This window comes from Lissotriton helveticus, chromosome 8, assembly GCF_964261635.1.
Source record: "Lissotriton helveticus chromosome 8, aLisHel1.1, whole genome shotgun sequence".
Lineage (NCBI taxonomy): Eukaryota > Metazoa > Chordata > Amphibia > Caudata > Salamandridae > Lissotriton > Lissotriton helveticus.
The window spans coordinates 1,145,506,316-1,145,533,153 of record NC_136069.1 but is presented as its reverse complement, the minus strand read 5'-3'; the positions used below and the strand labels follow the sequence as shown (position 1 = coordinate 1,145,533,153).

At 49.4% G+C, this 26,838-nt stretch overlaps 1 protein-coding gene across 1 annotated transcript in view; it reads right to left on the bottom strand.

Annotated features, from left to right (window-relative positions):
* Positions 1-26,838, bottom strand: part of PDCL3 (phosducin like 3) — a 75,113-nt gene that overhangs the window by 27,259 nt on the left and 21,016 nt on the right. Inside the window, exon 5 of the mRNA XM_078658024.1 lies at positions 24,169-24,377. Coding sequence (XP_078514150.1) covers positions 24,169-24,377 — 209 coding nt within the window. The remainder of the gene's footprint in view (positions 1-24,168; positions 24,378-26,838) is intronic.

The window sequence follows — 26,838 nt, the reverse complement described above, 5'->3', positions numbered from 1 at the left end:
CCTGCACAATGCGCCGTCCCGGAAACACTTCACGCCGCTCATCGGCGCAGTGCAACTTTTCACTGACCCCAGGCGGAGCGCCCGCCCCCACCCCCGCAGCAGGAAAAGAAGGCATGGGGAGCCCAAAGGGCACGTCGTGAACCCGGAGGAAAGGAGGGGGCAGTCTAAAAACTCACACGTATCACTCCAGTGCCATAAAACGTTTACTAGAAAAAAACGTGCATAGTTTTCCTTTTCAGGGTAACGAAGTTAAACAATCGCTTGCTTCTTCCAGTTGGCTGTGTGCAGTGAGCCTGTAGAGAGCAACGGGGACTCGTAAGGAGCCCGCCAGCCGCGCTAGAGGGCCCACCACCCCCTTACCTTCAGAATCCTTGTGCATGCAGGTATCTCGTGCACAGTGCCACGCTGGGCCAGGCCTTTGGGCACAATGCGGATCGTGGGGCCACGAGAGCCCCCTTCATTTCCCACCATGTTTCTCCGAGGTGAAGCAGGAATGCCTCGGAGAAACGCAGCGTCATTTTCAGGATTGAGGGGCGTGTTTTTCGTTCTCTCCTCTTCCCATTGGCTGGAATGTAAAATTCCAGCCAATGGGAAGAGGAGAAAAAACACACCCCTCAATCCACAGGGCTTAAATGGACAGACGCCCCTCTCCTCCAATGGCTGGCCTCCATTTAGGAAGCCAGCCAATGGAGAAGAGGGGCAGGTTCAAGCCCCACACTGAAAATCATGAGATCTCGCCGGCGAGACTGCGCAAGCGCAGCCTACGCAGGCCGCAGGCCGAGACCTAAAAATGGAGTGGATGGTGGTGGAGAGATCTCCTTCTTGACCCCCATCTACTAAATGCAATGGAAGGGTTCACCCTGCCTCAAATATACCAATCTACAAGCTTTAAAGTAAAGCCCCAGAAACATATGCAGATCCACAAAGCTTCAAGGCAGAGGTCCTGACTCACAGGAGAAACTTTTCAGTGTAGATCCTGAGATTTTTGCTGAATAATGTAGGCCTGTACTCTCTCTGAAAGCATATTCCTATACTCAAGCGCTCCAGTCTGCCTGGGGATAAAAGTTGTGCCACCAGCAGCTAGTTATTTCTGGATTCATGACTGGAGGGCACAGGCACACATTGAAGACACTGAAAAAGGTAACAACAGGAAACAGCCTGGAATTGTCAAACAAAGAAGTTTGAGCTTGTGACAACATGAAAGGGTGACACTAGGCGTAAAACGTCACTATAGGCTATCAGGTAATAAATTAGATACGACTAATAATCGCTGCATAATGACCAACTTGTTTTATGTAGTGCTTTCTGCACGTCTTGCAATCTTGGTTATGGGGGAGCAGGATTATACAAAGAAGAACATGGAATATAGAATTACAAAGCTTTTACAATGAACAATATATTTAAGTTTGCTTTCTCTTTAAGACAAATATAAAAAAGTGATTTTCACAAAATTGACCATATGCTCCCAATATATATTTTGTACAGGTTCACACCTTTAAGTTTTCAATCACTGTCTTAATAATATGGTCATATTAGTGAGATCATCCGTCAGATGCACAAAAAGGGACTAAACCTCTGCTGTCGCTTGATCTAAAGAGGTAGTTTTAGGTGACACATATGTTCATGTAGGTGAATTTCTAGCTTCACAGAATGCAAATGTTACATAAAGTGATACCCATTGTCTACAAACAAAAAATATTGTAAATGATGTATCTGATTAAAATTACTCCCATCAAGATTTAACTACAACTTGCAGAAGTAAGCGGCGAGGGGTAAAACATTCGCATTTAAAATCTCATCTGGACCCCTGAATTAAGATTGCTCTGTTGTCGGTCATGATTTTAAATTAGTGTCCATTTCTGTTAAAATTTTAGAGATGCAAAAGACTCTGAAACAAATTACAAAATGAAAAGCATACGGCTTTGGTGTATTACAAAAATGTTTCGTTTGTGGACAACTCTATATTTTAGCCCATGTTTCACATGAGCCACTAAGAAACCATTGGATTTTATAAGTGTCTGGTTACTAACTACATGGCTAGGTTTGGACTGGTGCTTGGGATATTAAGTACTTAGTTCCTACCCAAGAACGTTTGTTTTTCTTTCCTCGCAATTTTGGTAAGCACCCGTAAAGAGGCATGAAAGGTTTCTCTACATACAACCGGTAACAGAGATGATAAAATAATTTTAACTTCGAAGAGTATGGTTTTCTCTGCCAAAAATCTGTCACCACAAATCTGCACGCAGACGTGAAGATCACAGCTTTTTCTGATGTGCTACTTTGATCACAGTGGATATATAATAAAAGCGGCATACCAGCAAACAGTTTTAGCAGTACTTGGGCTGCGACTGCTATAGGAAAAGCAGTAGGCTGCTCACCAGTGTATTGCTCACTGTAGAACAAGATTCATTAGATTTTGCCCACAATTAGACTCGATTTACCCTGCAAGTTCCATAAAAGTTATTAATCCCAAATGTCCACATGTTGAATCCTTTGGCAGAGTTACAACCAACATTAGGGGTCTTGAGGCATTTAAATGCAAGGCTGTCAGAAAAGTTTCTAACTTCTGCTGAAACACGTGTTCACTGTTCCTTGTCAAGTTGAAGACAACTCCATGGCAGCGCTTATTGAAGCACCCTCTGGAAGGCTGAGGTTCATTTTGCACTTTAAAAGTGAGTGGTGGGTCTAAGCAACATCAAGCATCTAAGCAACATCTTGTGTAGTGAGGCCAAATGTAAAGCAAGCATCAGTGGGTCACTCAGTGTTCGCAGGTACTGACCGAGTGAAATTTGCTATTGGTCTTCAATTAAGCAGTTTATCACAGAAACAAATACATTGCAGAACTGTGGCTTAGGAACTGTAAGGCGGGTTTAAGTCACCAGCCGAATCAGGATTCCACGAACAGCATTAATTCCTCATGTGATATTTCCGTATCAGAAGTAAATCTGGCAGAATTTGCCTCTGGAAAACGGCCAGGAATGTGGGAACCATATGCAGTGGTACAGATTTAATCTGTAATTTTAAATTCATCCTACATACCCTCGCCTCCGACGACACCCGCGCTGGCCGACTATCCCCGTTCGCAATAACTCCCACCGTCCCCGTCGTGTCCTCAACCCATTGTCGGACCGCGACCTATGTTCTCTCCTACACTCTTATGGCCCAGGTCCGGTAAAACACATATCCAACACGCACATCCCCATACCCACAATTCTTACAAACCCTCTGAGGCTCCCAACACACAACAACAGAGGTTCCGTCCCTAACAACCTCAGAAAAGTTCCACTCACTCTAGAAAGCTCAACCACCCTTCTCTCTCCCAAACTCAAATGCATCCTACTCAATTGCAGATCGGCCCAGAGACACTCCTCCGACATCGCTGATCTCGTCTCAGCTATGGATCTGGACCTAGCCATTCTAACGGAAACGTGGCTTACTGAAGCCTCTACCCCGATTATGGACATACTAGTCCCCCCCAGTTATCACATCATTAGGCTGGACAGGTCCCCTGGCAAGACGGGCGGGGGAATTGCATGCATTTTTAGGAGCAACCGCTCCGTTACTAAAGTCAACTCCCCCTCCCTTTCCTCCTGTGAACTCCTCTGCCTCGACATCACCAGCGAGGGCAAACAAGTTTGTGCTTTACATCTCATCTATCACCCGCCTGGTGACAATCTCATATTCACCCAACAACTCATGGACATGATCACTTCCAATGCCGGTCGGCAGACCACCCAAGTCTACCTAGGTGACTTCAATCTCCACTGGAACGATCAGAAAGACACAGTGGTGAATAGTCTCAAAACTTTCCTTAATGCGCTTGACCTCACCCAAACATGCGATAGACCAACACACGACAAAGGCTCGATACTCGATCTCATCATTGCCAAAGAGAACTCTACACAACTGGAGGCGATCCAACCCTGCGACTGGTCAGATCACCACATTATCACCTTCTTTATCAATGAAAAAGTTAAACCCAACCCGGCTCAACCAATCAAATCCAAAACATGGAAAAGGGACATGAAGAATCTTAACCCCTCTACCCTGCCTCCCCACATCGGCAATCTCCTCCTTCCCCCTTCAGATGCCTCGGCTTTTCAATCACTGACCGACCACTACCTTGACTCTATGAATACAATAGTCAATGAAGTCGCCCCACTGCAACTGAAGAGAGTCGCAACCAAAATTTCTAACCCCTGGTATGACGATAGACTCAATGACGACAGGAGTACTATGCGAATGGCAGAGCGCACCTGGAGATCGGACCCTTCAGCACTGCACCTCAAAAGGCTTAAAAACAAGAGAAATGCCTACTTCAGGAAAATAAAGCGCACAAAGTCGGACTTCTTTAGCCGCCAGCTGGACCAAGCAAAAAACAGGCCAAGAAAGCTGTTCGAACTAATCAAGACCCAAACAAAGACACAACCCTTACAATCAAACAGCACAACAAGCGACACCCCACACTGTGAAGCCTTCTCTGCTTTCTTTAAGCTAAAGTCTGACAACATAAGAAATGACCTCATCATGGATGTAAGCCGATTCCCCAACAACACCAGAATGTCTAACAATCAACCTAAAAACAAGGCATCCTGGCTGTACTTCGATACCTACTCGGAAGAAGCAATACACAAACTGCTCTGCACCGTGAAGCCCTCTAATCACCTCACAGACCCTCTACCTGCTAATGCTGTAAAAGACTTCATCCCCTGGCTCCTCCCTCTCTGGACCAAAATAATCAACAGCTCCCTACAACAAGGCCTCATTCCAGACTCCCTCAAGGTGGGGCAAGTCACGCCTATACTCAAGAAACCTACAGCTGATCCGTCTGACCTAAACAATTACCGACCCATCACCAATATCCTAACCCTGGCCAAACTGCTGGAGAAATGTGTCCAACTCCAACTAACAAAACACATTGATCAATTTGACCTCCTCAACCCTCATCAATCAGGCTTCCGAGCGAAACATAGCACGGAAACAGCTATGACACACATAATTGACGACGCCCTCCAAATTCTTGATCGCAATGAGTCCTGCCTCCTCATCCTTCTTGACCTCTCTTCAGCATTTGACACGGTCAAACATGAGAACTTGCTGGAGCTGCTAAGCACTAGAATGGGTCTATCGGGAACTGTTCTCAAATGGTTTTCGTCCTTCCTTCACAACCGGTATCAGAAGTTCAAGATTGACAATGTGCTATCTACACCTGTGCCTGCAGATCTAGGTGTCCCACAAGGATCCTCCCTCTCCCCCACACTGTTCAACCTCGTCATGGAACCGCTCGCCACCTTGCTCCAAGCTTCCAATGTCCAATTCCATATGTACGCCGACGACACACAACTTTATCTAAAGCTACAATCCCCGGAAGATATCAAACATCTGAACTCCACACTTATTAACACTCAATCATGACTGGCCGATAATCACCTTGTTGTAAATGATGAATGTCCTTACAGGTGGATGTTACAAGTAACAGCTTTATTCACAGCACAGAACAGGTAAGCCCTTCTCTCCTCTGGCCAGAGCTCCAACTGCCAACAGGGCGAAGGAGAACGCCAGAACAAAGAACATTGACAGGAATCTAGAGTGCTAGCTCAGAAGGAGAGCTAAGCACTGTACAACATATCTTCCCCTCTTAACAAGAAAAGAAAGCAAAATTGTATATGAGACATAACAAAATCAATGTACATAATCATTCAGATATGTGGGTGGACGACGAGAGCGAGGACACCTCAACTTAGCTTCCGATGAGGAAAGAGAAGAAGTAGTGGGAATAGATGTAATAGAGGCAGATTCAACCAAGGAATTATCATGTGTACACAAAGAAGTGGAAGCATCCCCACTACCCACCTCTCCTCGTATAGTTGGTTGAGAAGTGGAAGAGGAGTTACTATCAGGGGTTAACAAGTACCCATTGCATCCTTTAGAACCATTAGCCATTAAATCATTAGAATAAAAATCTTTCTTCTTTTGGTATAGTGCTACTCTTCTATAGTTCCAACTTTCCCCATTGGCCAAAACAACAAAATGCGGAAAAACTCTTTTGACCCTGTAGGGACCTCTAAATTTGCTAAGACCCTTCGAACACCTGCCTGGCTTCACTTTGACCAGATCGCCTACAGATATGGGTAAAGAAATACTACTTTGGGATAAGAACACCTCACTATCAGGACACCTCAACCATGCAGGAGTCAACCTTGTTACAGGAGCACGCCCTCGCATTAACTCAAAAGGGGATTTTTCACCATTCCTATGAGGTGTCGATCGGTATGCCCAAACAAGTTCTTGCACTCGCTCATGGGAAAAACAACCACTCTCAACAAACATTTGAATAACTCCCTTCACGAGACGGTTTACCCTCTCGCAAAGGCCATTTCCTTGGGGATTGTACAGACTCGTCTTCTGATGCTGGATGCCACACTCACGCACAAACTGAGCCATTTTTGAAGATGTCAGTTGAGTGCCATTATCTGAGATAAGAACAGAAGGATAGGGGAGGAGCTTGGCGGGCATCCGAGATGGCCGCTTGAGCACAGCGCTCTCCGGACCCTCGCCGCTCCCGACAATTTATCCTGGCTGAATCCTGATTTCTTGCAAGAATTCGTGTAGGGGACGTTTGGCTGATTACCCTGGCACTTTTCAGAAATCGATTTGGATCTCGTGTTCCTGAGTTATGGTGCTCTGAACTTTTGGGCTCCGCCCTTGAGGTGCGCCCGGGACGGGGTGCGGTGCTGTAGCCGTCCTGCAATTGAACAACATCGGCAGGAGATCTGGCCTTGTGGGTCCCCCCTTCCTAAGTTTCGGTTTCGATTCCGTTCGGACTTGGGCCACGGCTGTGGATGTCGTGTTGCGACTGCGATTTGGAGGCAGATCGGCTGTTGGGCTTTCATCTGACCTATTTGCTGGTTTGGCGACCTCTACCCGAGTGGTGCCCCCTTTTTCTGTACTTTTGATTCTGTACTTTGGGTGTCGGGCCCGTCGAACCTGGTGGCTTGTCCTGTGACGCATCTTCAAAATGGCGGGCAGAGGGGACAGGGAGACGCGCAAGACGAAAACACCTCTGCGCGGAGCTCCAGTTCAATCAAATGTCATGGACCGTTATACCCATTCTAAGGGGTCCCCCGGAGCTGCCCTGCCTGGTTCTAGTATTGCGTCCGAGCGACTTTTGGAAGAATCGGCGGAGCCCTCCTTACAGGATATCATGGGCGCCATCTCGGGTGTGAAGGAATCCATCGGCCTACAGTACGAGGCCTTGGCCCACAAGCTTGACACCGTGGCTATTGAGGTGAATCTGATTCGTGCTGATCTCGGCAAGACGAATGAGAGGGTACAATCACTGGATATTAAATCCTCTAGCCTTACGAACGATGTCTCGGAGCTCCAAACAGAGATTGGGAACCTCCGTCGGGGGAACGACTTCATGACCCGTCGCCTGGAGGACTTTGAAAACAGGGCGCGTCGCTGCAATGTTCGCCTGGTTGGTGTACCGGAAAACCCTGAACCCCACTCGGTGGATCTCCTGGTTGAGGATCTGGTCTTGAACCATTTGGCCCCTTCTGGTCTCACGAAATTCTTCACGGTGGAACGTGCACATCGTGTTCCAGGGGGCAAAGTCAAGCCGGGAGCCCCGCCGAGACCTATTGTAGCGAAGCTTTTTCATTATAGGGACCGGGACGCTATCCTGCAGGCCTCGCGGGTGAAGGGCCCGGTGGCCTTTGAGAATGCTACGGTGAACTTTTACCCGGACTTTTCCCAACAGGTTCAGAAACAACGTATGGAGTTTCGTGGTGCTAAGAAACGTCTCCGGGATCGGGGCCTACGCTACGCCATGCTTTTTCCCACTAGACTCCGGGTTGAGTACAATGAACGTACCCTTTTCTTTGATCGGCCAGATGCTGTTAATGACTGGCTGGACTCACTGCCTGAACGTCCTCCTGAGACAGAATCCGCCGCTCACCCTGGCGGTGCCGAAGGTGGTGTGGAGATCTAACTGTTCGGCTCTTTTGTTTTATTTTGAATACATTCTCAGGGGTATTGGCCGGCGTCCCTCTACATTGTGATAATTCTGTCTTTTCGTTGGTTTTTTTGTTCTTGCTGAGGTCGGGGGGTGGATGGAACGGAGACCTTTCCTCCTCCGGGGTCTTTGTGTAGAATAGGGGTTCTTGGGCGACAGGCACACTGCAGGTTGGGGTGGCTCTTTAGCTTTTTGCAGGGGTGCAGGGTGGGGGGTGTTTCTCTTCAGTTGGGGGGAGGGGGGTTGGGAAGTTTTTTCTTTTTTGTGTGTTTTTTTCAAGGCGATCTGCTCCTGTGTTTGCTGCTGTTTCTGATGTCTAGCTCATGGACGGGGGGTTTTGGCTCGGGTGGTTGGGATGGGGGGTAGAGGGTTGAAATTTCTTTCCTGGAACGTTAATGGCCTGGGAGATCGTATTAAGCGCAGTGTGGTCTTAAAATGTATACGACGTTTGTCACCGGACATTGTTTTCATGCAAGAAACCCATTTGATTGGTAATGTTTGTTATGCAATGAATAGATGGGGCTACCGCCTTGTGGCGCACTCAGGGTTTACCTCTGGCTCTAGGGGGGTGGGTATTCTTGTTCGAACCTCCCTCCCCCTGGCTATTGATGAGGTGATTCATGATGACCGTGGGAGATATACTGTCCTGGTGGGTAGGTATGAAGGCCGTACCCTATCTCTCTTCAATGTTTATGTTCCCCCGGGTTTGCAGGCCTCTACTTTTACTGACTTGGGCCGTGTTCTGTTGGATCTCCCTGATAGCACTCTCTTTCTTGCCGGTGATTTTAATTCGGTGCTCTCCGGCCTTCACGATCGCCATCCCCCTAGAGATACCCCGCTAGCTCAGCAGTGGTTGGGTGGGTTTTTAGACACCTTTGGCCTTGTGGACTGCTGGCGACTGTTGCATCCGACTCAGCTCCAATACACCTTCCATTCTGGGGCCCATGGCAGTCTGTCCCGGCTGGATTATTTCCTGATGCCCGCAGCCCAATCATCGGCAGTTCGTGAGATTTTACACTTGCCGAGGGGTATTTCTGACCACTCGCCGCTTTGGCTTCGTTTCGAGGTTGGGGTAGAGGCGGCGGGCCGAGTGGCTCCCATTAACCCTTGGTATCTTTCCTCCCCTGAGACTCGTACCCTCTTGCTCAAGTCCATGGATTCATATTTCCTGGAAAATGAGGGGTCGGTCTCTTCGGCTGTGTCCCTGTGGGAGGCTTTTAAAACTGTGATTCGTGGACAGGCCCTTTCCCTGATTGTTGAAGCTAAGAGGGCAGGGAGGAAGGAGGTGGTGGACCTTGAGGGGGAGATCTCTGCTTTGGAGGACGAGTTGGAATCTGGTGTCACGCCTGACAAACTCCATGCCCTGGGTCTAAAACAGTTTGCATATAAATCTTTGGTCACTGACGCTGCGAAGGTGATGTTTCGTGAGCAGCAGGGAAGACTGTACGATGTGGGTGACAAAGCGGGCAAACTCCTAGCGTGGTTGGACAAGAAAGAAAGAGTTAATCGTGTGGTGCCCGTGATTCAGTCTGCGAGTGGTGAGAATGTGATAGATCCGACCGCCATCGTCGATCGTTTTGCGGAATATTTCCGTGTGGTATATGCCCCCGTGTCCGTGAGATATTGCCGACTCCCGCCTTCTTCTGCGTGATATCGCCTTGCCCTGTGTCACCGACCTGGACCGTATTGCTTTGGACTCCCCTTTTACGAATGATGAGGTAGCTAATGCAGTTCGATCGCTCCGTTCGGGCAAAGCATTGGGCCCGAACGGTTTGCCTATTGAGTTGTATAAGTTATGCCCCGATAAGGTGGCGCCGTATCTCCGCGCCATGTTTCTAGAAGCTCGTGAGCGGACCATGCTTCCCTATGATCAGCGTCTGGCGACAATCGTCGTCATTCCCAAAGAGGGTAAACCGCGTGACCTCTGTTCCTCGTATAGGCCCATATCCCTATTGAATGTTGAACCTAAGGTGTTGGCTAAACTTTTGGCGACCCGTCTCCTTACGGTTCTTGGGGAGTTGGTCCATCCGGATCAGTCTGGCTTTATCCCGCATCGCAACACTGCTCTGAATTTACGTCGGCTCCACGGCGCGCTGGCGAGGGCGGGGCTTTTGACTGAACCGGCCATTTTGGCGTCCCTGGATGCCTCCATGGCCTTTGATACTGTGGAGTGGCCCTATTTATGGGCGACGCTTGAGAAATTTGGATTCGGGTGCGAGTTTATTAGCTGGGTTAGGCTGTTGTACGCGGAACCTCTGGCGCAAGTTGTAGTGAACGGTAGAGTGTCGGCCCCCTTCTCCTTGGGCAGGGGTACCCGTCAGGGTTGCCCCTTGTCCCCTTTGTTGTTCGCGCTCGCTCTTGAACCGTTGGCGGCCTGGCTCCGTTGGGAACCGTCCCTTAAAGGTATTCGTTGGGCCCCGGATTTCGAAGACCGCGTCTCGCTTTATGCGGACGACATCCTTTTGTATCTTACTTCTCCTCGCAAGTCTTTATCTGTTCTATTTGACGTTCTTGCGTCCTTTGGCGCCAATTCAGGCCTTGTCATCAACTGGTCTAAATCCTGTGTATATGTTTTGTCTGGTATTTTGCCTCCGTTACCGAGTAGACTTCCTCTTCAGGTGGTCCGGGATGGTTTCAAATACTTGGGGGTTTTTGTTACCTTGGATCCTTCCCTGCGTTTTGATCGTAATCTCCTTCCCCCGTTGCTTAGGCTCCGTTTGGACGTTGCCCGCTGGCGCAAACTTCCTCTGTCTCCGCTGGGTCGGGCGGCCCTGTTTAAGATGATGTCACTACCGCGGTTTCTCTACGCTCTCCAGAATTATTATGATCCTATCCCCAAGACCTATTTTCGGGAGATTGAGAGTCTTCAGAGACAACTTATTTGGGATGGGCGACCGCGCATTGCTCTCGCGAAACTTTCTATCCCATGGTACGATGGGGGCATGGCGCTCCCCGACATTAAGAGATACTACTGGGCTTCCCATCTGTCCGCTATTAATCACGCTATGTTCTCTCCGGGTCGTAATCCGGCGTTTGAGATGGATAAATTTCAGCTTCCGGGAGGTGACTTTAATAGAGTACTTTATTCTCGCTCCGCTGGGCGCCATCTTGTGGGGCCTACTTTGACTGCTTTGACTGTGTGGCGTGCTGTGAATGTGAGCCTGGGCTGGGAGGATCGCTTGACGTTGGCAACGCCGCTCTATGCTTCGGAACGTCTGGGCGGTCTTTGGTCTTCCAAGGGTTTTGACCGTTGGGACTTGATTGGGATTTCCAAAGTGGGGGATGTATATTCTAAGGGTTCTGTGCGGCCGTTTCAGGCCCTCCAGGCTGACTACGGCCTGAGTAGTCGGGAATTCTTTCGTTATTTACAGATCAGGCACGCTTTGGTTTCGGTGTTTGCCCCTGGTGAGATTCCGCCTGACTCTTCCCCACTTGAAGACCGTATCCTTGACGGACATCTTCCTGATAGCACTATCTCCCTGATCTATAAAAAGTTGATCAACAATCGGACTGAATTATTGGCCCGACTTCGGGAACAGTGGATGGGGGATGGGTTGGAACTTGATGATGAGGATTGGCAGTCGGCCCTCTCCTCTCCGAAGGAGGTGGCTATACCGGCTCGACTCCGTCTGGTCCAATTGAAGATCCTTCATCGGGTGTATATTACGGGACCGCGACTCATGGTGATGGGCTTTTCCTCTGATGGCCTGTGTAAGCGTGGATGTGGTTTGCGGGCTACTTTCCTGCATATTCTTTGGGAGTGCCCGATGGTGGCTGCTTATTGGGTGGCCGTGCTTGATCTGATGACTGTGGTGACGGGGGTGTCCTTGCGACCGGAACCTCGTCGCTGTCTTTTGAATGTTTGGGAGCCCACGGACTATTCGGTGGCGCAGACTAGATGGGCCACCCTGGGCTACATGATCGCGAAGCGAGATATTGCCCAACTCTGGGGGGCCTCCAGGCCCCCCGCCCTCTCGCAATGGGAGGATAATATGGACTGGTCCATGTTCCGTGAGAAAACTGTTTATGTGGCCAGGGGTAGACCCAGGGCATGGGTGAAGGTGTGGGGTCAATGGAACGAATACCGTGGCGACATTTGTACTCCTCCCCTTGTGGACACTATTGAGATTGCCCTATCTCCCTAGGCTGGCGTTCCCGGAATCTTCATATAGGGACTGAGCCGGTGTCCCCGGCTCTTCCCCCTTTCTTCGTCCTGATCTCTGCCCCCCTCCCCCCCCCCCCCCCGCTCCAGGCTCCTTAGTGCTTAGGATATTATTACTGTACCTCCGCAGCTGTCCCCCCCCTTGCGTCCCTTGGGCTGACCTTCAGTGATACGCTCTCGCCTTTTTGTGTGTTTGTTCTTTTATATATATAAAACCTGTTTTGGTCCTGTATATAATGTGGAGTATTGCATTGTTGATTGATGGTCACCTTTGCGGGCTTATGTGATATGTCTCTTCTCCTTTTTAGCGGCTGGCCCGTGTGGTTGTAGGCCCATCCTTGTACATTTCTGCTTGCTCAAATAAAGGTTTTTAAAAAAAAAAAAAAAAAAAAAAAAAAAAAAAAAAAAGAACAGAAGGATATCCTTCATTCAAGAACACACCCTTAAGAAAATTAATGGTGGTATCGGTGTTTATCTCCCTCACAAACTGTACACAAAGCCACTTCGAATAACAGTCAATTACAACAATGGCATAACGTTGATTTAAGGGCAACTCGCTCATAGGGCCTATGAAATCCAAGCACACGCTGTGCCAAGGTGCTTTTTCAAAACCAATCTTCTGTGATGACTGGGACCCCAAAATCTTCAGACGCTTCTCTCCCTCCTTGCAGAAACTACATCTTAAAACACAATCCACTGCATCACCATCAACAGAGGGCCACCAAAAGTTTTCCTTAACACGACGTTGTGTGAGGCTTTGGCCCAAATGACCCTCGTGGGCCAAATCCAGAATCCTACACCTTAATGAGCTAGGAGGAACATAACGATCACCCCTCATCAAAACATCCTTCCCTTCTAAGGAAAGCTCATCCAAAACCTTCAAAAACGGTCTGACCTGAGGTTCAACTGTGCTCTCTCTTCTTGCTCCTTTGGAGACAAGATTTAGGACTGTCTTTAAAATTTGATCCTCCTCCATACTTTTCGACCACTCATCACGAGAAAAGGAACCACCTCCCACAAACATAACATCTTCTGCTATAGCGACCGCTACATCATCTTCAACACCCTCTTCAGAATCCTCCCCACTAGAGGATCGTACAGGAAGTCGTGACAGGCAATCCGCCTGGATGTTTTTCCAGCCATGAACGAACTCAATTTCACACTGGTAATCCTGTAGGCGAGAGGCTAATCTCGCCAACCTCGGAGACCCCTTTCCAGCACCTCCCGGAGCCAACACATTTAAGAGAGGTTTATGATCAGTGCGAAGGGTAAATTTGTAACCCCACAAATAGGTCCTAAAATAACTCGTACCCCAAGCAGCAGCAAGAGCTTCACGCTCTATAACCGAGTAATTTGATTTCGAAACAGACAAAGGTCTAGACGCAAACGCTATGGTCTTCTCTACCCCTCCATGTTTCTGTAGGAGAATTGCACCAAGACCTACAATACTAGCATCTACCATCAAAATAGAGGATCGAGCAGTATCAAAAGGAGTAAGGACATTGGCAGATTTAAGCTCCTTTTTGATCATATTGAAACACGACTCGTGCTCAACAGTCCAATTGAACTTAACACCTTTCTTCAATAAGTACCTCAAAGGAGCCGTCTTTGAAGAGAAATCTCTCACAAATTTCGAGTAGAACTCGATCAGACCCATGAAGGATCGAAGTTGATCTTTATCAATTGGGAAAGGGGCTAGTTCAATGGACTCTAATAAATTCTTCTTAGGTTTTATTCCTTTCTCAGACAGACAAAACCCCAAGTACTCTATTTCTTTCAAAAGAAATGCACACTTCTCCCTTTTTAATGTTAGCCCAGCATCATCTACCTTTCGTAACACCTTCTGCAAAATTTCATTGTGTTCCTCTAGGGAATCTCCATAGATCAGGATATCGTCCTGAAAGTAAAGTACTTTATTTAGCCCTTTAAAAACCTCAGAAACAAGTCTCTGGAATACACTAGCGGCAGAGACAAGTCCGAAGGGTAATCTCGTGAATTGGAATGTCCCCTCGCTAGTGATGAATGCAGTAAGATGTTTGGAACTGTCATCTAAGCAAATTTGATGGTAAGCATGCTTTAGATCCAGTTTACTAAAGAACTTGGTTCCTTTGAGTGTTGAAACCAACTCATTAATGTTTGGTAGAGGGAATACATCTGCAACCACACATTTATTTAGTGAACGCAGGTCCACGCAGAACCTAATTTTATTGTCTGGCTTCTGGGAAATTACTACAGGCGAAACCCACGGAGACGCCTCAATTGGCTCGATAATTCCACCTTGAAGCATTTCTTCTAAAGTGGATTTAACTTCTTTACGTAAAGCAAAAGGGACTCTCCTCATCTTATGTTGAACAGGACAACTACCTTCTTTGAGGATTATGCGATGAGAATAACCTATTAGTTCCCCCAATTGGTCTCTGAAAACATTTTTAAATTCATCCAGTATCTCATCAATAGAAGATTTCTCAACTATTGACACAGGATCATCAGACCTGGGATCCACCACAATGTGCAAATCATATTGATGGTGACGACCTAATATAGCTGGCCCTTCCGTTGAAATGTAAACTTTTCCAGGCGCTGATCTATTTCTGAATTCAATCTTTGATTCAAAGTAGCCTAATAGGTCAATTTTCTCGCCTTGATATCCAGACGGAAAGATATCACACTCTTTCAAAACTCTGTCACCCAACACACTGTTCATCAGGGATAGCGGGATAATGGTCCACTTTGAACCTGTGTCAACCATGAGAGTTACCACTTTCTCATCAATTCTAAAGAACAAGTTACTTACCTTCGGTAACGATATATCTGTAAGAAACAGTAGTTAGTATTAGATTCCTTACCTTAGAATATCCCCAGGCGTCAGTCTGGATCCGGAAACTTTTGCGTAGCAGTACCCCTGCGCGTCGGTAGGCGTCGTCTGCAGGCGTCCCCTGCGGCTCCGCGTCGTCGGCGTCGTGCGCCGTGATGACGTCGCTGGAGTATATAGACGCCGCCTCCGCGCGCTGACGTCAGTTCTTTGCACACAGCTTTTCCGCGCCAGAACACGCAGAGCCATGTGAGAACCAACACTGGTGCCATTTGAAAACTAGGGCCCTGAAAGGGATGTCCTTAACCCTAGGTATCAGTTCGCAGAACGGGGAGGATGGGTGGGGCGGTAAGGAATCTAATACTAACTACTGTTTCTTACAGATATATCGTTACCGAAGGTAAGTAACTTGTTCATCTGAAAGAAACAGGTTAGTATTAGATTCCTTACCTTAGAATAGATACCCCAGCAATACCAACCCCGGTGGTGGGTCTGCGAACCAATACAACCTACACCAGAAAGTCCTGGAGGACCGAACGGCCAAAGAAGCCATCCCTCCGGACTTGACTGTCCAGGCAGTAGTGCCTCGCAAAGGTGTGCAGCGAGGCCCACGTGGCCGCCTGGCAAATGTCCTGCAAAGGGACTCCCCGGCCCAGGGCAGTAGTAGCCGCCGTGGCCCGAGTGGAATGGGCCCTCAGCCCAACAGGAGGCTCCTTCCGAGCCAAAGAGTAGCATGCTTTGATGCACAGGACGAGCCACCGAGAGATGGTCCGTTTCTGTACCGCCCTTCCCTTCTTCTCACCCACGTAGCCAACAAACAGTTGGTCATCCACCCGGAACTGGCGTGTGCGATCCATATAGAATGAAAGCGCACGTTTTGGGTCCAGACGATGGAGCCGCTCTTCATCCTTTGAAGGATGCGGAGGCGGGAAGAAGGAGGGCAAGGTGATGGACTGCCCAATGTGAAAAGCAGAGACTACCTTGGGCAGGAAAGAAGGTCTAGTCCGAAGAACCACCTTATCAGGATGAACAGACAAGAAAGGAGGTTGAATAGAAAGAGCCTGGAGCTCACTCACTCTCCTGGCAGAGGTGATGGCTACCAGGAAGGCCGTCTTTAAGGTGAGAAGACGGAGAGGACAGGAATGAAGGGGCTCAAAGGGAGCGCACATCAGGAAAGTCAAAACCAGGTTCAAGTCCCACTGAGGCATCACGAACGGAGTTGGAGGATACATGTGCGTGATGCCCTTCAAGAATCTTAACACAATAGGGGACTTGAACAAAGATGGCTGATCAGGTAGCCTCAAGAAGGCGGAAAGGGCAGAAAGATAGCCCTTGATAGTGCCCAGAGCAGAGCCCTGCTGGGCAAGGGAAAGGAGGAAGAGGAGAACCTCAGACAGAGGGGCAGAAAGGGGATCCACAGCCTTTGCTGTGCACCATGCCACAAATCTGTTCCACCGGCAGGCGTATACCGACTTTGTGGAGGGACGCCTGGCTGCCAGAATGACATCACAGACTTCAGGAGGCAAGTCAAATGGCCTCAACTGTCGCCGCTCAATCTCCACGCATGGAGGTGGAGACTGGACAGGTTCGGGTGGAGGACCGTCCCCTGCTGCTGCGACAGAAGGTCCTCCTGAAGGGGCAGGCGGATCGAGGGACCGACTGTCATGCTGAGTAGCTCGGGATACCAGTACCTTCGAGCCCAGTCCGGAGCCACAAGGATAACTTGGGCCCGGTCGCGCCTGATCTTCTTCAGCACTCTGGGCAGAAGTGGTATAGGCGGAAAGGCGTACAACAGACCGCAACTCCACTCGCGCCGAAAGGCGTCGCCGAGCGAGTGCCGTCTTGGAAACTCCAACGCGCAGAACTGATGACATTGCGCGTTCTCTTCTGTGGCGAATAGATCTAACCAAGGCTCTCCCCATTGCTGAAAGAGGCCTCTCGCCACATCCGAGTTCAGACGCCATTCGTGATCCACCGAGCACCGACGGCTGAGTTCGTCCGCCCTGGCGTTCAGAGAACCTGCCAGGTGTTGAACCGTCAGAGTCACGCCCTGACGTTCCAGCCCTTGCCAGAGGCGCAGAGCCTCCTGGCAAAGGGTCCACGACCCCACACCGCCCTGTTTGTTGCAGTACCACATGGCGGTGGTGTTGTCCGTGAACACCTGCACTACACTCCCGTTGACAAAGGGGAGGAATGCCTTCAGTGCTAGGCGAATCGCCCGCAGCTCCAACATGTTGATATGGAGCCGGGACTCCGCCGGAGACCAGAGGCCTCTGATCTCCGCCTCTCCCAAGTGGCCACCCCAGCCTTGGAGGGACGCGTCCGTCACAACCACGTGCTCCGGTTGGGGAAGGGAGAGGGATCTGCCCCTGACCCAATCGCGGTCCGTAAGCCACCACTGCAACTGTCTCGCAGTGCCCTCCGAGATCAGGACATGGTCGGATAGGTTGCCCTGATGCTGGGCCCACTGAAACTTCAGGTCCCACTGCAGAGCCCGCATCCGCCATCTGGCGTGATGCACCAGAAGGATGCAGGAGGCCATCAGCCCCAGAAGCCGCAGCGTCAACCTGACCGAAACCCGGGATAACGGCTGAAAGATGGGAATCAGAGCCTGAATATCCCGGACCCGCCGTTCCGGAGGATAAACCCGAAACTGCGCCGAGTCGAGAACCGCTCCGATGAAAAGGAGCTTTTGAGAGGGACACAGGTGTGATTTCGGCACATTGATGGAAAACCCCAGCTCGTGCAGGAGGTCTGCCGTCATCTGAAGGTGGTGGACGACTGTCTGGGGCGAGCCCGCCTTCAACAGCCAGTCGTCGAGGTAGGGGAAGACCGAAACCCCTAACCGGCGCAGATGAGCTGCGACCACCGCCATCACTTTCGTGAACACCCGTGGGGCGCTGGTAAGGCCGAATGGGAGCACGATAAACTGAAAGTGCTCGTGGCCTACCGTGAACCGCAGGTAACGCCGGTGGGCCGGCAGGACGGGGATGTGAAAATACGCATCCTGCAAGTCCAACGCTACCATCCAGTCTTGTGGGTCTAGAGCAGCCAAGACCTGAGCCAAAGTCAACATCTTGAACTTCTCCTTCCGGAGGAAGCCGTTGACGTTCCGTAGATCCAAGATAGGACGCAGGCCTCCCTTGTCCTTCTTGGGTACCAGAAAGTAGTGGGAGTAGCAACCACACCCTACTTCTGGCCCAGGAACGCGCTCGATGGCCCCCTTGGCCAAGAGGGCCGTAACTTCCTCCTGCAGAAGTGTCAAGTGGTCCCCCGACACACGGTGGTTCTGCGGTGGCATGGCTGGAGGAGTGGACTCGAAGGGGAGGGCATAGCCCCTTCGGACAAGCTGCAGCACCCACCTGTCCGATGTTATCGCGCGCCAGCGGGAGTGGTGATGGCGAACCCTGCCACCCACTGGCGTCACGTGAGCCCGAAAGCTCGGACTAGGAAGGCTTGGATGCAGCAGCGGAGGGAGGCGTGGACTGACCACGCCGCTGGCCTCTACCGCCACCACGGCGGAAACCACGGCCGCCACCGCGCTGGGGAGCGTTCTGCATCGCGTGGCTGGCAGCACGTGTGGGACCTCCCCTCCCTTGGCCACGAAAGGGCCGAAACGAACCCGTCTGCTGGCGCTGGGTCGAAAGACCCAAGGACTTGGCCGTGACCCTGGAGTCCTTGAAGCGCTCCAGCGCGTGGTCCGCTTTGTCACCAAACAGGCGACTGCCATCAAATGGCATGTCCATGAGTGAATTTTGGACGTCTGGCGAGAAGTTGGCAGATCTCAGCCAAGCATGGCGACGAATCGCCACCGTTGTGGACATCGCCCGTCCCAGCGAGTCGGTCGTGTCGAGACCACAACGGATCGAGTACCGCGCCGCATCCCGGCCTTCAACTAAGGCCCGGGTGAGCTTGTCCCGCACCTCCTGGGGACATTGCGGCAGACACTCCTCGACCGTATCCCACAGGGAGTGGGTGTAGCGGCCCAAGAGGCACGCGGTATTACAAGACCGCAGTCCAGCGCTCAAAGAGGAAAAGACCTTTTTACCAAATTGGTCATACCGCTTTGATTCCCTATCGGGCGGAGCCGACGGAAATGCGGACTGCGAAGTGGAGGCCTGGATCACCAGACTCTCCGGGGAGGGATGGGTGGATAAAAAGGCAGGGTCGTCCGAGCATGGACGGTGACGCCTTGCGACATTCCGGTCAACCGGCGCACCAGAAGCGGGCCTGGACCAGGTGCCCAAAAGGACATCCGACAGGGCCTCATTAAACGGCAGCAGAGGCTCCTGGGGGCATGACTGCGGTTTAAACACTTCGGTCAGAATGTTCGGTTTGACCTTCGCGACGGGGAGCTCAAGGTGCAAGGCCTTGGCAGCCCTCATCAGGACCACCGAATAGGCAGCACCTGCCTCAGACGCCACAGGGGACGGAGAGACAAACCCAGGGTTGGGCGACTCGTCCAGGCCACTGGCATCACCCAGATCACCTACCCAGTCCACATCATACTGGCAGGCACGGGATAGAGGGTCCTCAGACCCCTCCCAACCCTCTCCATACTCATCTTCATCATACCCATATTCTGGGTCGACGATATAGACATCGGGGTCAACGGGCCCCATCGGCGTCGGATCCGGCGTCGGCCGACGCCGGTCCGACTCCGCGTCCGGAGTCGGGGAGGAAAGGGGGGTGGCGCCGCGCGGCGCCGGGGACCCGACGCCGGCCGGAGCCGACGGCGGAGTCGCTGCACCACGCGGGGGCGGTACCACGGGTTGGCCCACAGGAACCGACGCCGGAGAGGCCGGGAGACCAGCCAGCGACGAACCAGAGGGAACCAGCGGCGCCGGGGCCGGAGCCACCGGCGGCGCCGGGGCAGGAGCACCCGAACCGCTCGGGCCCCCAGACGGGACCGACGGGCCCGCAGGCGCCGAAGGCCCCGCCGGAGGAGACCTCGCCCTCATAGCAATGAGGAAGGCCTCGATCTCCTCACGCGACGCGCCTTCCCCAGGGACCGACGGGTATGGGGTAGACGGCGTCGGCGACCCACGCGGGGCCGCGGGGGTGGGGCCACCCGAGGCCGCATCACGCGGGCGTCGGGGGGAGTCGGGGGTGCGATGGCGACGCCCCGACTTCTTGTGCTTACCTGACGAGCCGGAGGAATGGTGGCGACTCCCGGAGCGCCCATGGCGGCTCCGCGATCGTTCCCTCGACCGCTCCCTCGACCTCCGACCGGACCGGGACCGCTCTCGACGCGGGGCCGACACCCGGAGCTCGAGAAGCTTGCGGGACCGCTCCCGCCTAGCTTTTCCAGTCAAGGCCCGACAGTCGACGCAGGACTCCACGTCGTGGTCCGCGCCCAGACACCGGAGGCAGAGTCGATGGTGGTCGGTGACCGACATCATGCGGTCGCACTCGTCGCAGCTCTTAAACCCAGGCATCCTACCGGCACCGTAGAAAGAATTAGTTTTACAAACACTTGGTCAAAAGACCGGAGTACTGCTCTTCGGATCTGCGCTAACTGGCGCGGAAAAAAGAAGAACTGACGTCAGCGCGCGGAGGCGGCGTCTATATACTCCAGCGACGTCATCACGGCGCACGACGCCGACGACGCGGAGCCGCAGGGGACGCCTGCAGACGACGCCTACCGACGCGCAGGGGTACTGCTACGCAAAAGTTTCCGGATCCAGACTGACGCCTGGGGATATTCTAAGGTAAGGAATCTAATACTAACCTGTTTCTTTCAGATCTCAGCTTTAAAAGGATTTCCTCTTTGATCCTTGCAGGAACATACAGTGTCAGACAGAACTAATATTTTGTTCATTTCACGTTTCACATCACCACACTCATTAACTACAGTCACCCTTGAGCTGTTTTTGTTTTTACACATCTTTGCAAAGTGCCCCGTCTTCCCACAACGTAGACATTCCTTGTTATTTGCAAAGCAAAACTTGGCATCTGAACTATGTGAAAAACTCCCACATCTCGAACACATTTTCTGGCTATTCTTATTACTTGATACTGGTTGCATATTCTTTTTCTGAAGAATATAGCCTTTTTTTCTAACAATAGCAATTGCCATAGCTTCATCATCACTATTGTCACTAATCACACCCTTATTGGAAACTTCTGCAACTTTAGTTTCCAAACCACTCTTCTGCAACTCTCTCATACATTTTTCACTCTCTTCTACTACTTTAGCCAACTCTATTGCAACTTTCAACGTTGGATTTTTCGCTGCCCATAATAGTTCCTGGACCTTTCTGTTATTGGCTTGAACAATCAGCTGGTCTCTAATTAGTTCATCCGCCATTTGACCAAAATTGCATTTCACTGATAGTTCACGTAGTCGCGCAACAAACTCGTCAATACTCTCCTCTGCCAACTGTTTGTTTTTGTAGAATTTATATCTCTGTAGGACAAGGTTTTCCTCTTTACCAAATCTGGTTTCAAGTCTTACTACCGCTTCTTTAAATTCGTCTAAATCCGCCTGTGACCCAGAAGGCAATACTTGTGGTAAGTATTTGAATAGACGCTGTCCTTCTTTGCCTAAAGTTGTCATCAGGAGGGCTTTCTTGCGTTTAGGTGAGAAGTCTTCTCCGTCTAAAGCCTGGATATAGTTGTTAAACATTATTATCCAGTCCTCCCACATTATAGGCGGAATCCCCAGCTCACACAAGAATTGTGGTGGTAGTGCAACATTAATCGCTTGAGCCATTAGATACGATTGGATAGACTATCACAGTGTAAAGTCAACTCCGTTTCAATAAGCAGTTGTCACACGATATAGTAAAGTACAGGTTGATGCTGAAGAAACTAGGAAAATTGTCCGCTTATATTTTGTCTCCGTGTAATATAAGCGCTTACCCCAATTTAGGATATTGAAGGTCCGCTACACGACGCTGCTTCTGAGTGCGCAGTGAAGATCCCGGTGAGTTGCGTCGCCTAGCAACCACCGACAGACAGTGAAAATGTATTTCAAAATGGCCGACTGCGTCGTGCGTAGCGTCAGTCACGTCTCCGACGTCAAATGCGCATGAGAGTGAATGCGCTTCAGCAATGCGGTTCAGCAGCGTCGGAGATGCGCGACTCACCAGGCTACGTCAGGACGCTGTCAAAGAAGAGACGTTGAAGGAGGTGACGTCACACACTCCGACGAAGGAGACACTACTGGGAAAATCTTCCGGATATTTCTCCAAGTCACAAACGATTCCACAGTGACCAACACCACCGCAACAAAACTCCCTCCAACGTCGCACACCACGCAGGGTTCGAGAGAAGTTGGTGTTACCGTTCCGTAATACCTTTTCCAGCTGCAAATCTTCAGGAGGAAGCTGTGGCCAGACACATCGCCAGTCCTAGTCGCCAAATGTTGTAAATGATGAATGTCCTTACAGGTGGATGTTACAAGTAACAGCTTTATTTACAGCACAGAACAGGTAAGCCCTTCTCTCCTCTGGCCAGAGCTCCAACTGCCAACAGGGCGAAGGAGAACGCCAGAACAAAGAACATTGACAGGAATCTAGAGTGCTAGCTCAGAAGGAGAGCTAAGCACTGTACAACACACCTCAAACTAAATGCTCTGAAAACTGAGTTCCTACTCATCTCACCCCCGGCGAAAATTTCCACCACCCAAACCTGGCTCAATAACCTAACAGCACTCAATGTCCAACCTACCATCGTGGATTCAGCAAAATCCCTAGGCATCACACTCGACGCCAAGCTCAACATGCAGCAGCACGTTAGCAAAGCCACAAAAGGAGCTAATTTCCAAATCAGCACACTGAGGAAAATTAAACCTTTCCTCCCTGCCGAAGACTTCCAAACTGCTGTACAAGCTTTAGTCATCCCTCGAATAGACTACGGAATTGTGGCCCTCAGCGGACTCCCACTATCCACAACAGCACCCTTAAGAGCCTCACTGAACGCTGCCGCGAGACTCATTACTGGCTCAAGAAAACACTCGCATATATCCCCAGATTTAAAGTCTCTAAAATGGCTGCCTTTTGAAGCCAGAATACAGCTAAAAATTGCTGTTATGACACACACGGCCGTGCACCACAAGGCACCCAACTACCTCGCTCAAAAGTTGTCTATATCAGGAGGTTCGAGATCGAATAGAAGTACAAAAAAATCTACTCCTGAAACCTCGTAGATTCCGGAAAGAGAAAACATACAAGCGTTCCTTCTCAGGAATGGCACCCAGGATATGGAATGCGCTCCCTCCTGAAACCAGGTTTATCTCCTCCACCGCACTCTTCAAGAAAGAGGTGAAAACCATCCGTCTGGCCAAGATCTCCTGATCCTTATAGGTGCTGGATCAGAGACTCTGCATGGCTCTGTATCACTGTTCACCTTGTCCTTTGGCACTATACTTCTACTTGATGGGGGACACTCTTACGCTACTCTCTTAATACTGACCGATATATGTTACACTTTGGTTTACTGATTCACTCTCCCGATGCCCCCACTCAGTGTTCTCTATACACTAAGACATTGGTATAAGCCATCCACACACCCAAGGTGTACCTGAACACCTCTTTAGTGGGATCAATGATTGGTGCCGTCTTATATTACGTGTTTACCTGTTTGTATATTGATATGTGTTATGTATGTTATTATTATCCTATCATGTCAGTGACTATTATATTGCTTCCATTATCTCTGTTCATTCCTACTGCCCCTACCCTGTCTTTGTGAAGCGCTCCGATATCTGTAAGGATCTTGTTCGCGCTATATAAAACTTTGACTAAATAAATATAAATAAATCGGAAATGTCATGACCATGGGAATGAGGGCCTAATATTACACATGGTTTATAATTATGTGTGTTGAACATTATTGTATCTGGTGGTTTGTAATTATTATCAGTGACTGTTTCTTTCAATGTTACAACCTAATGTTGTCAATAGATGGCTTTAAACACGTAAACTGGCCAGTCACTAGAGGTCAAAGGCCATGTCATGTTACTTCTTGTAACATGCATGAGGATGAAAGATTGCTGATATTGGTGAAATGAGATCACTGCATTGGAACATGTTCTAACTTATACAGAATATTTAAAGTCTGGGCCTAGTGAAAACACAGGGCAATAAACATGGGATTCAGCTCTGAAAATATCAACTGCTCATCAAGTGTAGCTCCTATCGGAGAAGAAAATGAAAGTAAATACTGACTTACCATCGTATGTCAAATTCATGCCGCCAAACACGAGGGGGCCGATAAACTGTGCCCGGATGGCGCCTTCAAGGTACACGAAGATGGTGGGTAGGTTCCGGTCGGGGTAATTGGGAATGCAGGTGGTAGAAATAGCTTTGATGAACTTGACTGCTGGGAACTTCCTCGCCAGTCTGCTCAAATGCTGGTTTATGAGGGCGCAGAGGGGGATTCTGATGGAACCAAAAATACAATAGTTAACACACCACCCAGGTAAAATCGAATATGCACATGTACGTAATATTATGAACAGGATGACAATAGGCTGGTTATGTTGTTACAAATTACTAAAATGTGCTTTCTTTCATTCTTCTCTATCAGAAGCCATGATTGTTTCTTCGACCCCCCCCCAAACTCAGTAACTGACTCACCAGATGGCATCCCTCCTTCATATATTCTAATCTTTCCCAGGAATACACTTGGCTCACCCCAACAGAGCACCCTGAAATGAAAGCAGCGGTTCTAGCGGACGCTAAGACCTTGTACAACCACAAGGCTTTTCCATTAACCCTACTGTAAACGTCATAGACTGGCAACCACTGCCTGCAGCAAAGCAGTTTTGTAGGGTTGTGGATAAAGGAGTTTTTTTAAACAGCTAAGTTGAGATGAAAGAAAAGGAAATATTTGATAGGGGTTAAGGTTCATTGCTATGTAGACTGCAGTGTGTTTCAATCAGAGTTTCCCACAAAGGATGTCTGGTTAGCTCTGTAGGTGAAGCAACTACAAGTCATGTTTGGGAATGTCTACAGGTCTACTTTATTTTCTTTAATTTTAAGGTCAATAAAATGAGGTTTGTCTCCGACTTAAAGTTTGGCTTTTATACGGTCTACTCTCCAATCCAATTGATTCAAAGGTCCCCGGCTTCATCCTTTCAATCACTTCTCCCACCTGATGTCCAAACAAATAGCTTCCCCATAAAAGCAAATCAAGAACCTTTTGCTAAGTCTCTGACCACAACCCTGTCAGCTGGAGGATAAACTATGTGGGTGCAGGGGCGCGGAATCCGTATCACCTGGGACATATTGCTTGGACCAAGGACAACAAACTCCCTTGCAGCACTAATCCTTTGGTTGCCAGTGTGAGATACCACAGCAAACTTTTTTAGCTAGGTGTGTAAATTATTCAAACTTGTGCTCAGTTTTAATAACTGATAGTGGCTCCACTAAAAAAAAAAAAACACATGTAGATGAGCGCAAAATATAATATTTTGAGAACACACAAAAGACCCCCATTATGCTTTCTAATTATATGCAAACACATGAGGAATACTTTTGATATTTGATATTTATGTGCATTTGTAAAGCGCAGACGTTCGCTCCCAAGGGAGCATCATGGCGCTAAGCAAGCTGTGAACGGATAACAGAAAGAAGTGGAGTGTGATAAAGGAGTGAAGCTAAATGGCAGCCAAGACAGAGGAGTCTGGTTGCTGGTAGACCCATGTCTTGAGAAGTTTTCTAAAATTGTTCTCATTTTCTGTACATCTAAGGTTGACAGGTAGGTTGTTCCAGGCCTTGGCTGCCAGAACAATGAAGGATTTCCCACCTTTGGTCTTGAATTTGAATCTGGGGATTCGGACCGGATTTGTCCCGGAGGATCTCAGGCAGCGCGGGGGATTATAGCGCGTGAAACGATTTGCAAAATAGCGGGGCCCTGTATTTTGCATAGTTTTAAAAACTGTGAGGAGCAGTTTAAAAAGGATTCTTTTGTGCAGCGGCATCCAGTGCAGCGAATTAAGTGCTGCCGACGCTGATGACCTTCTGGGGAGTTGTAAAACCAGTCTGGCTGCAGCATGTTGGATGCACTGCAGCTTTCTGAGAGTAGATTTTTTCACTCCGGCCATAAGGCCATTGCAGTAGTAGTACTTAAATCATGACTGGTGATTGGTTACTTTCAAAATAAAATCTGACCCAAAAAATTGCAACCTGAAAAATATCTGGCCAAATTGTTTTACAAATTTAGATATTAATTCTCCGAGGCATCACTTGATAAAACGTCTGGTATATGCCATTAAACAAAAGATTAATAATGGAGACTCAGTATAAAATCATAAAGGTCAACATTAAAATAAATTAGGGGCCCAATAATTAAAGAAAGGCATATGCAGACTTACGGCATTCAGGAATTCAAGAGTTTATAGAAGTAGGCCTAGAAACTATAATCCCAGCAACGTTTGTGAATTCAATTTCGCACTGAGCACATATATACATGGATATTTGCTCATGTGAAAGTCTGCCTGCTAATTGCGAAATCACTTCCCTACATCCAATGTACCCCCCCCTTCCTGGAAATACTTTGACCCCGACCTTTGACAAGAGTTGATTTCCAACTTTTTGAGGAGAGGGAAGAGACAGATGAATTGGTGATTACCCTTAAAGATGCAAGTTGGTGGCTGTGCACGGACTCAAAAGGTATTCTAGATTTGGAAGGACTGCTTCCTGCCTACGACTAGCACATGTTCGTAGATTTGCAGAAATGTGGCAAAATCAGAGCTATGCCAGAATCCAACCCTTGATATAACATAAGACCTGGCATAATCGAACAAGTTACTTATCTTCAGTAAAGCCTTTTCTGGTAGACTCTATCTAGTTGCAGATTCCTTACCTTAGAATTATACCAGGCATAAGACTGGTTCCA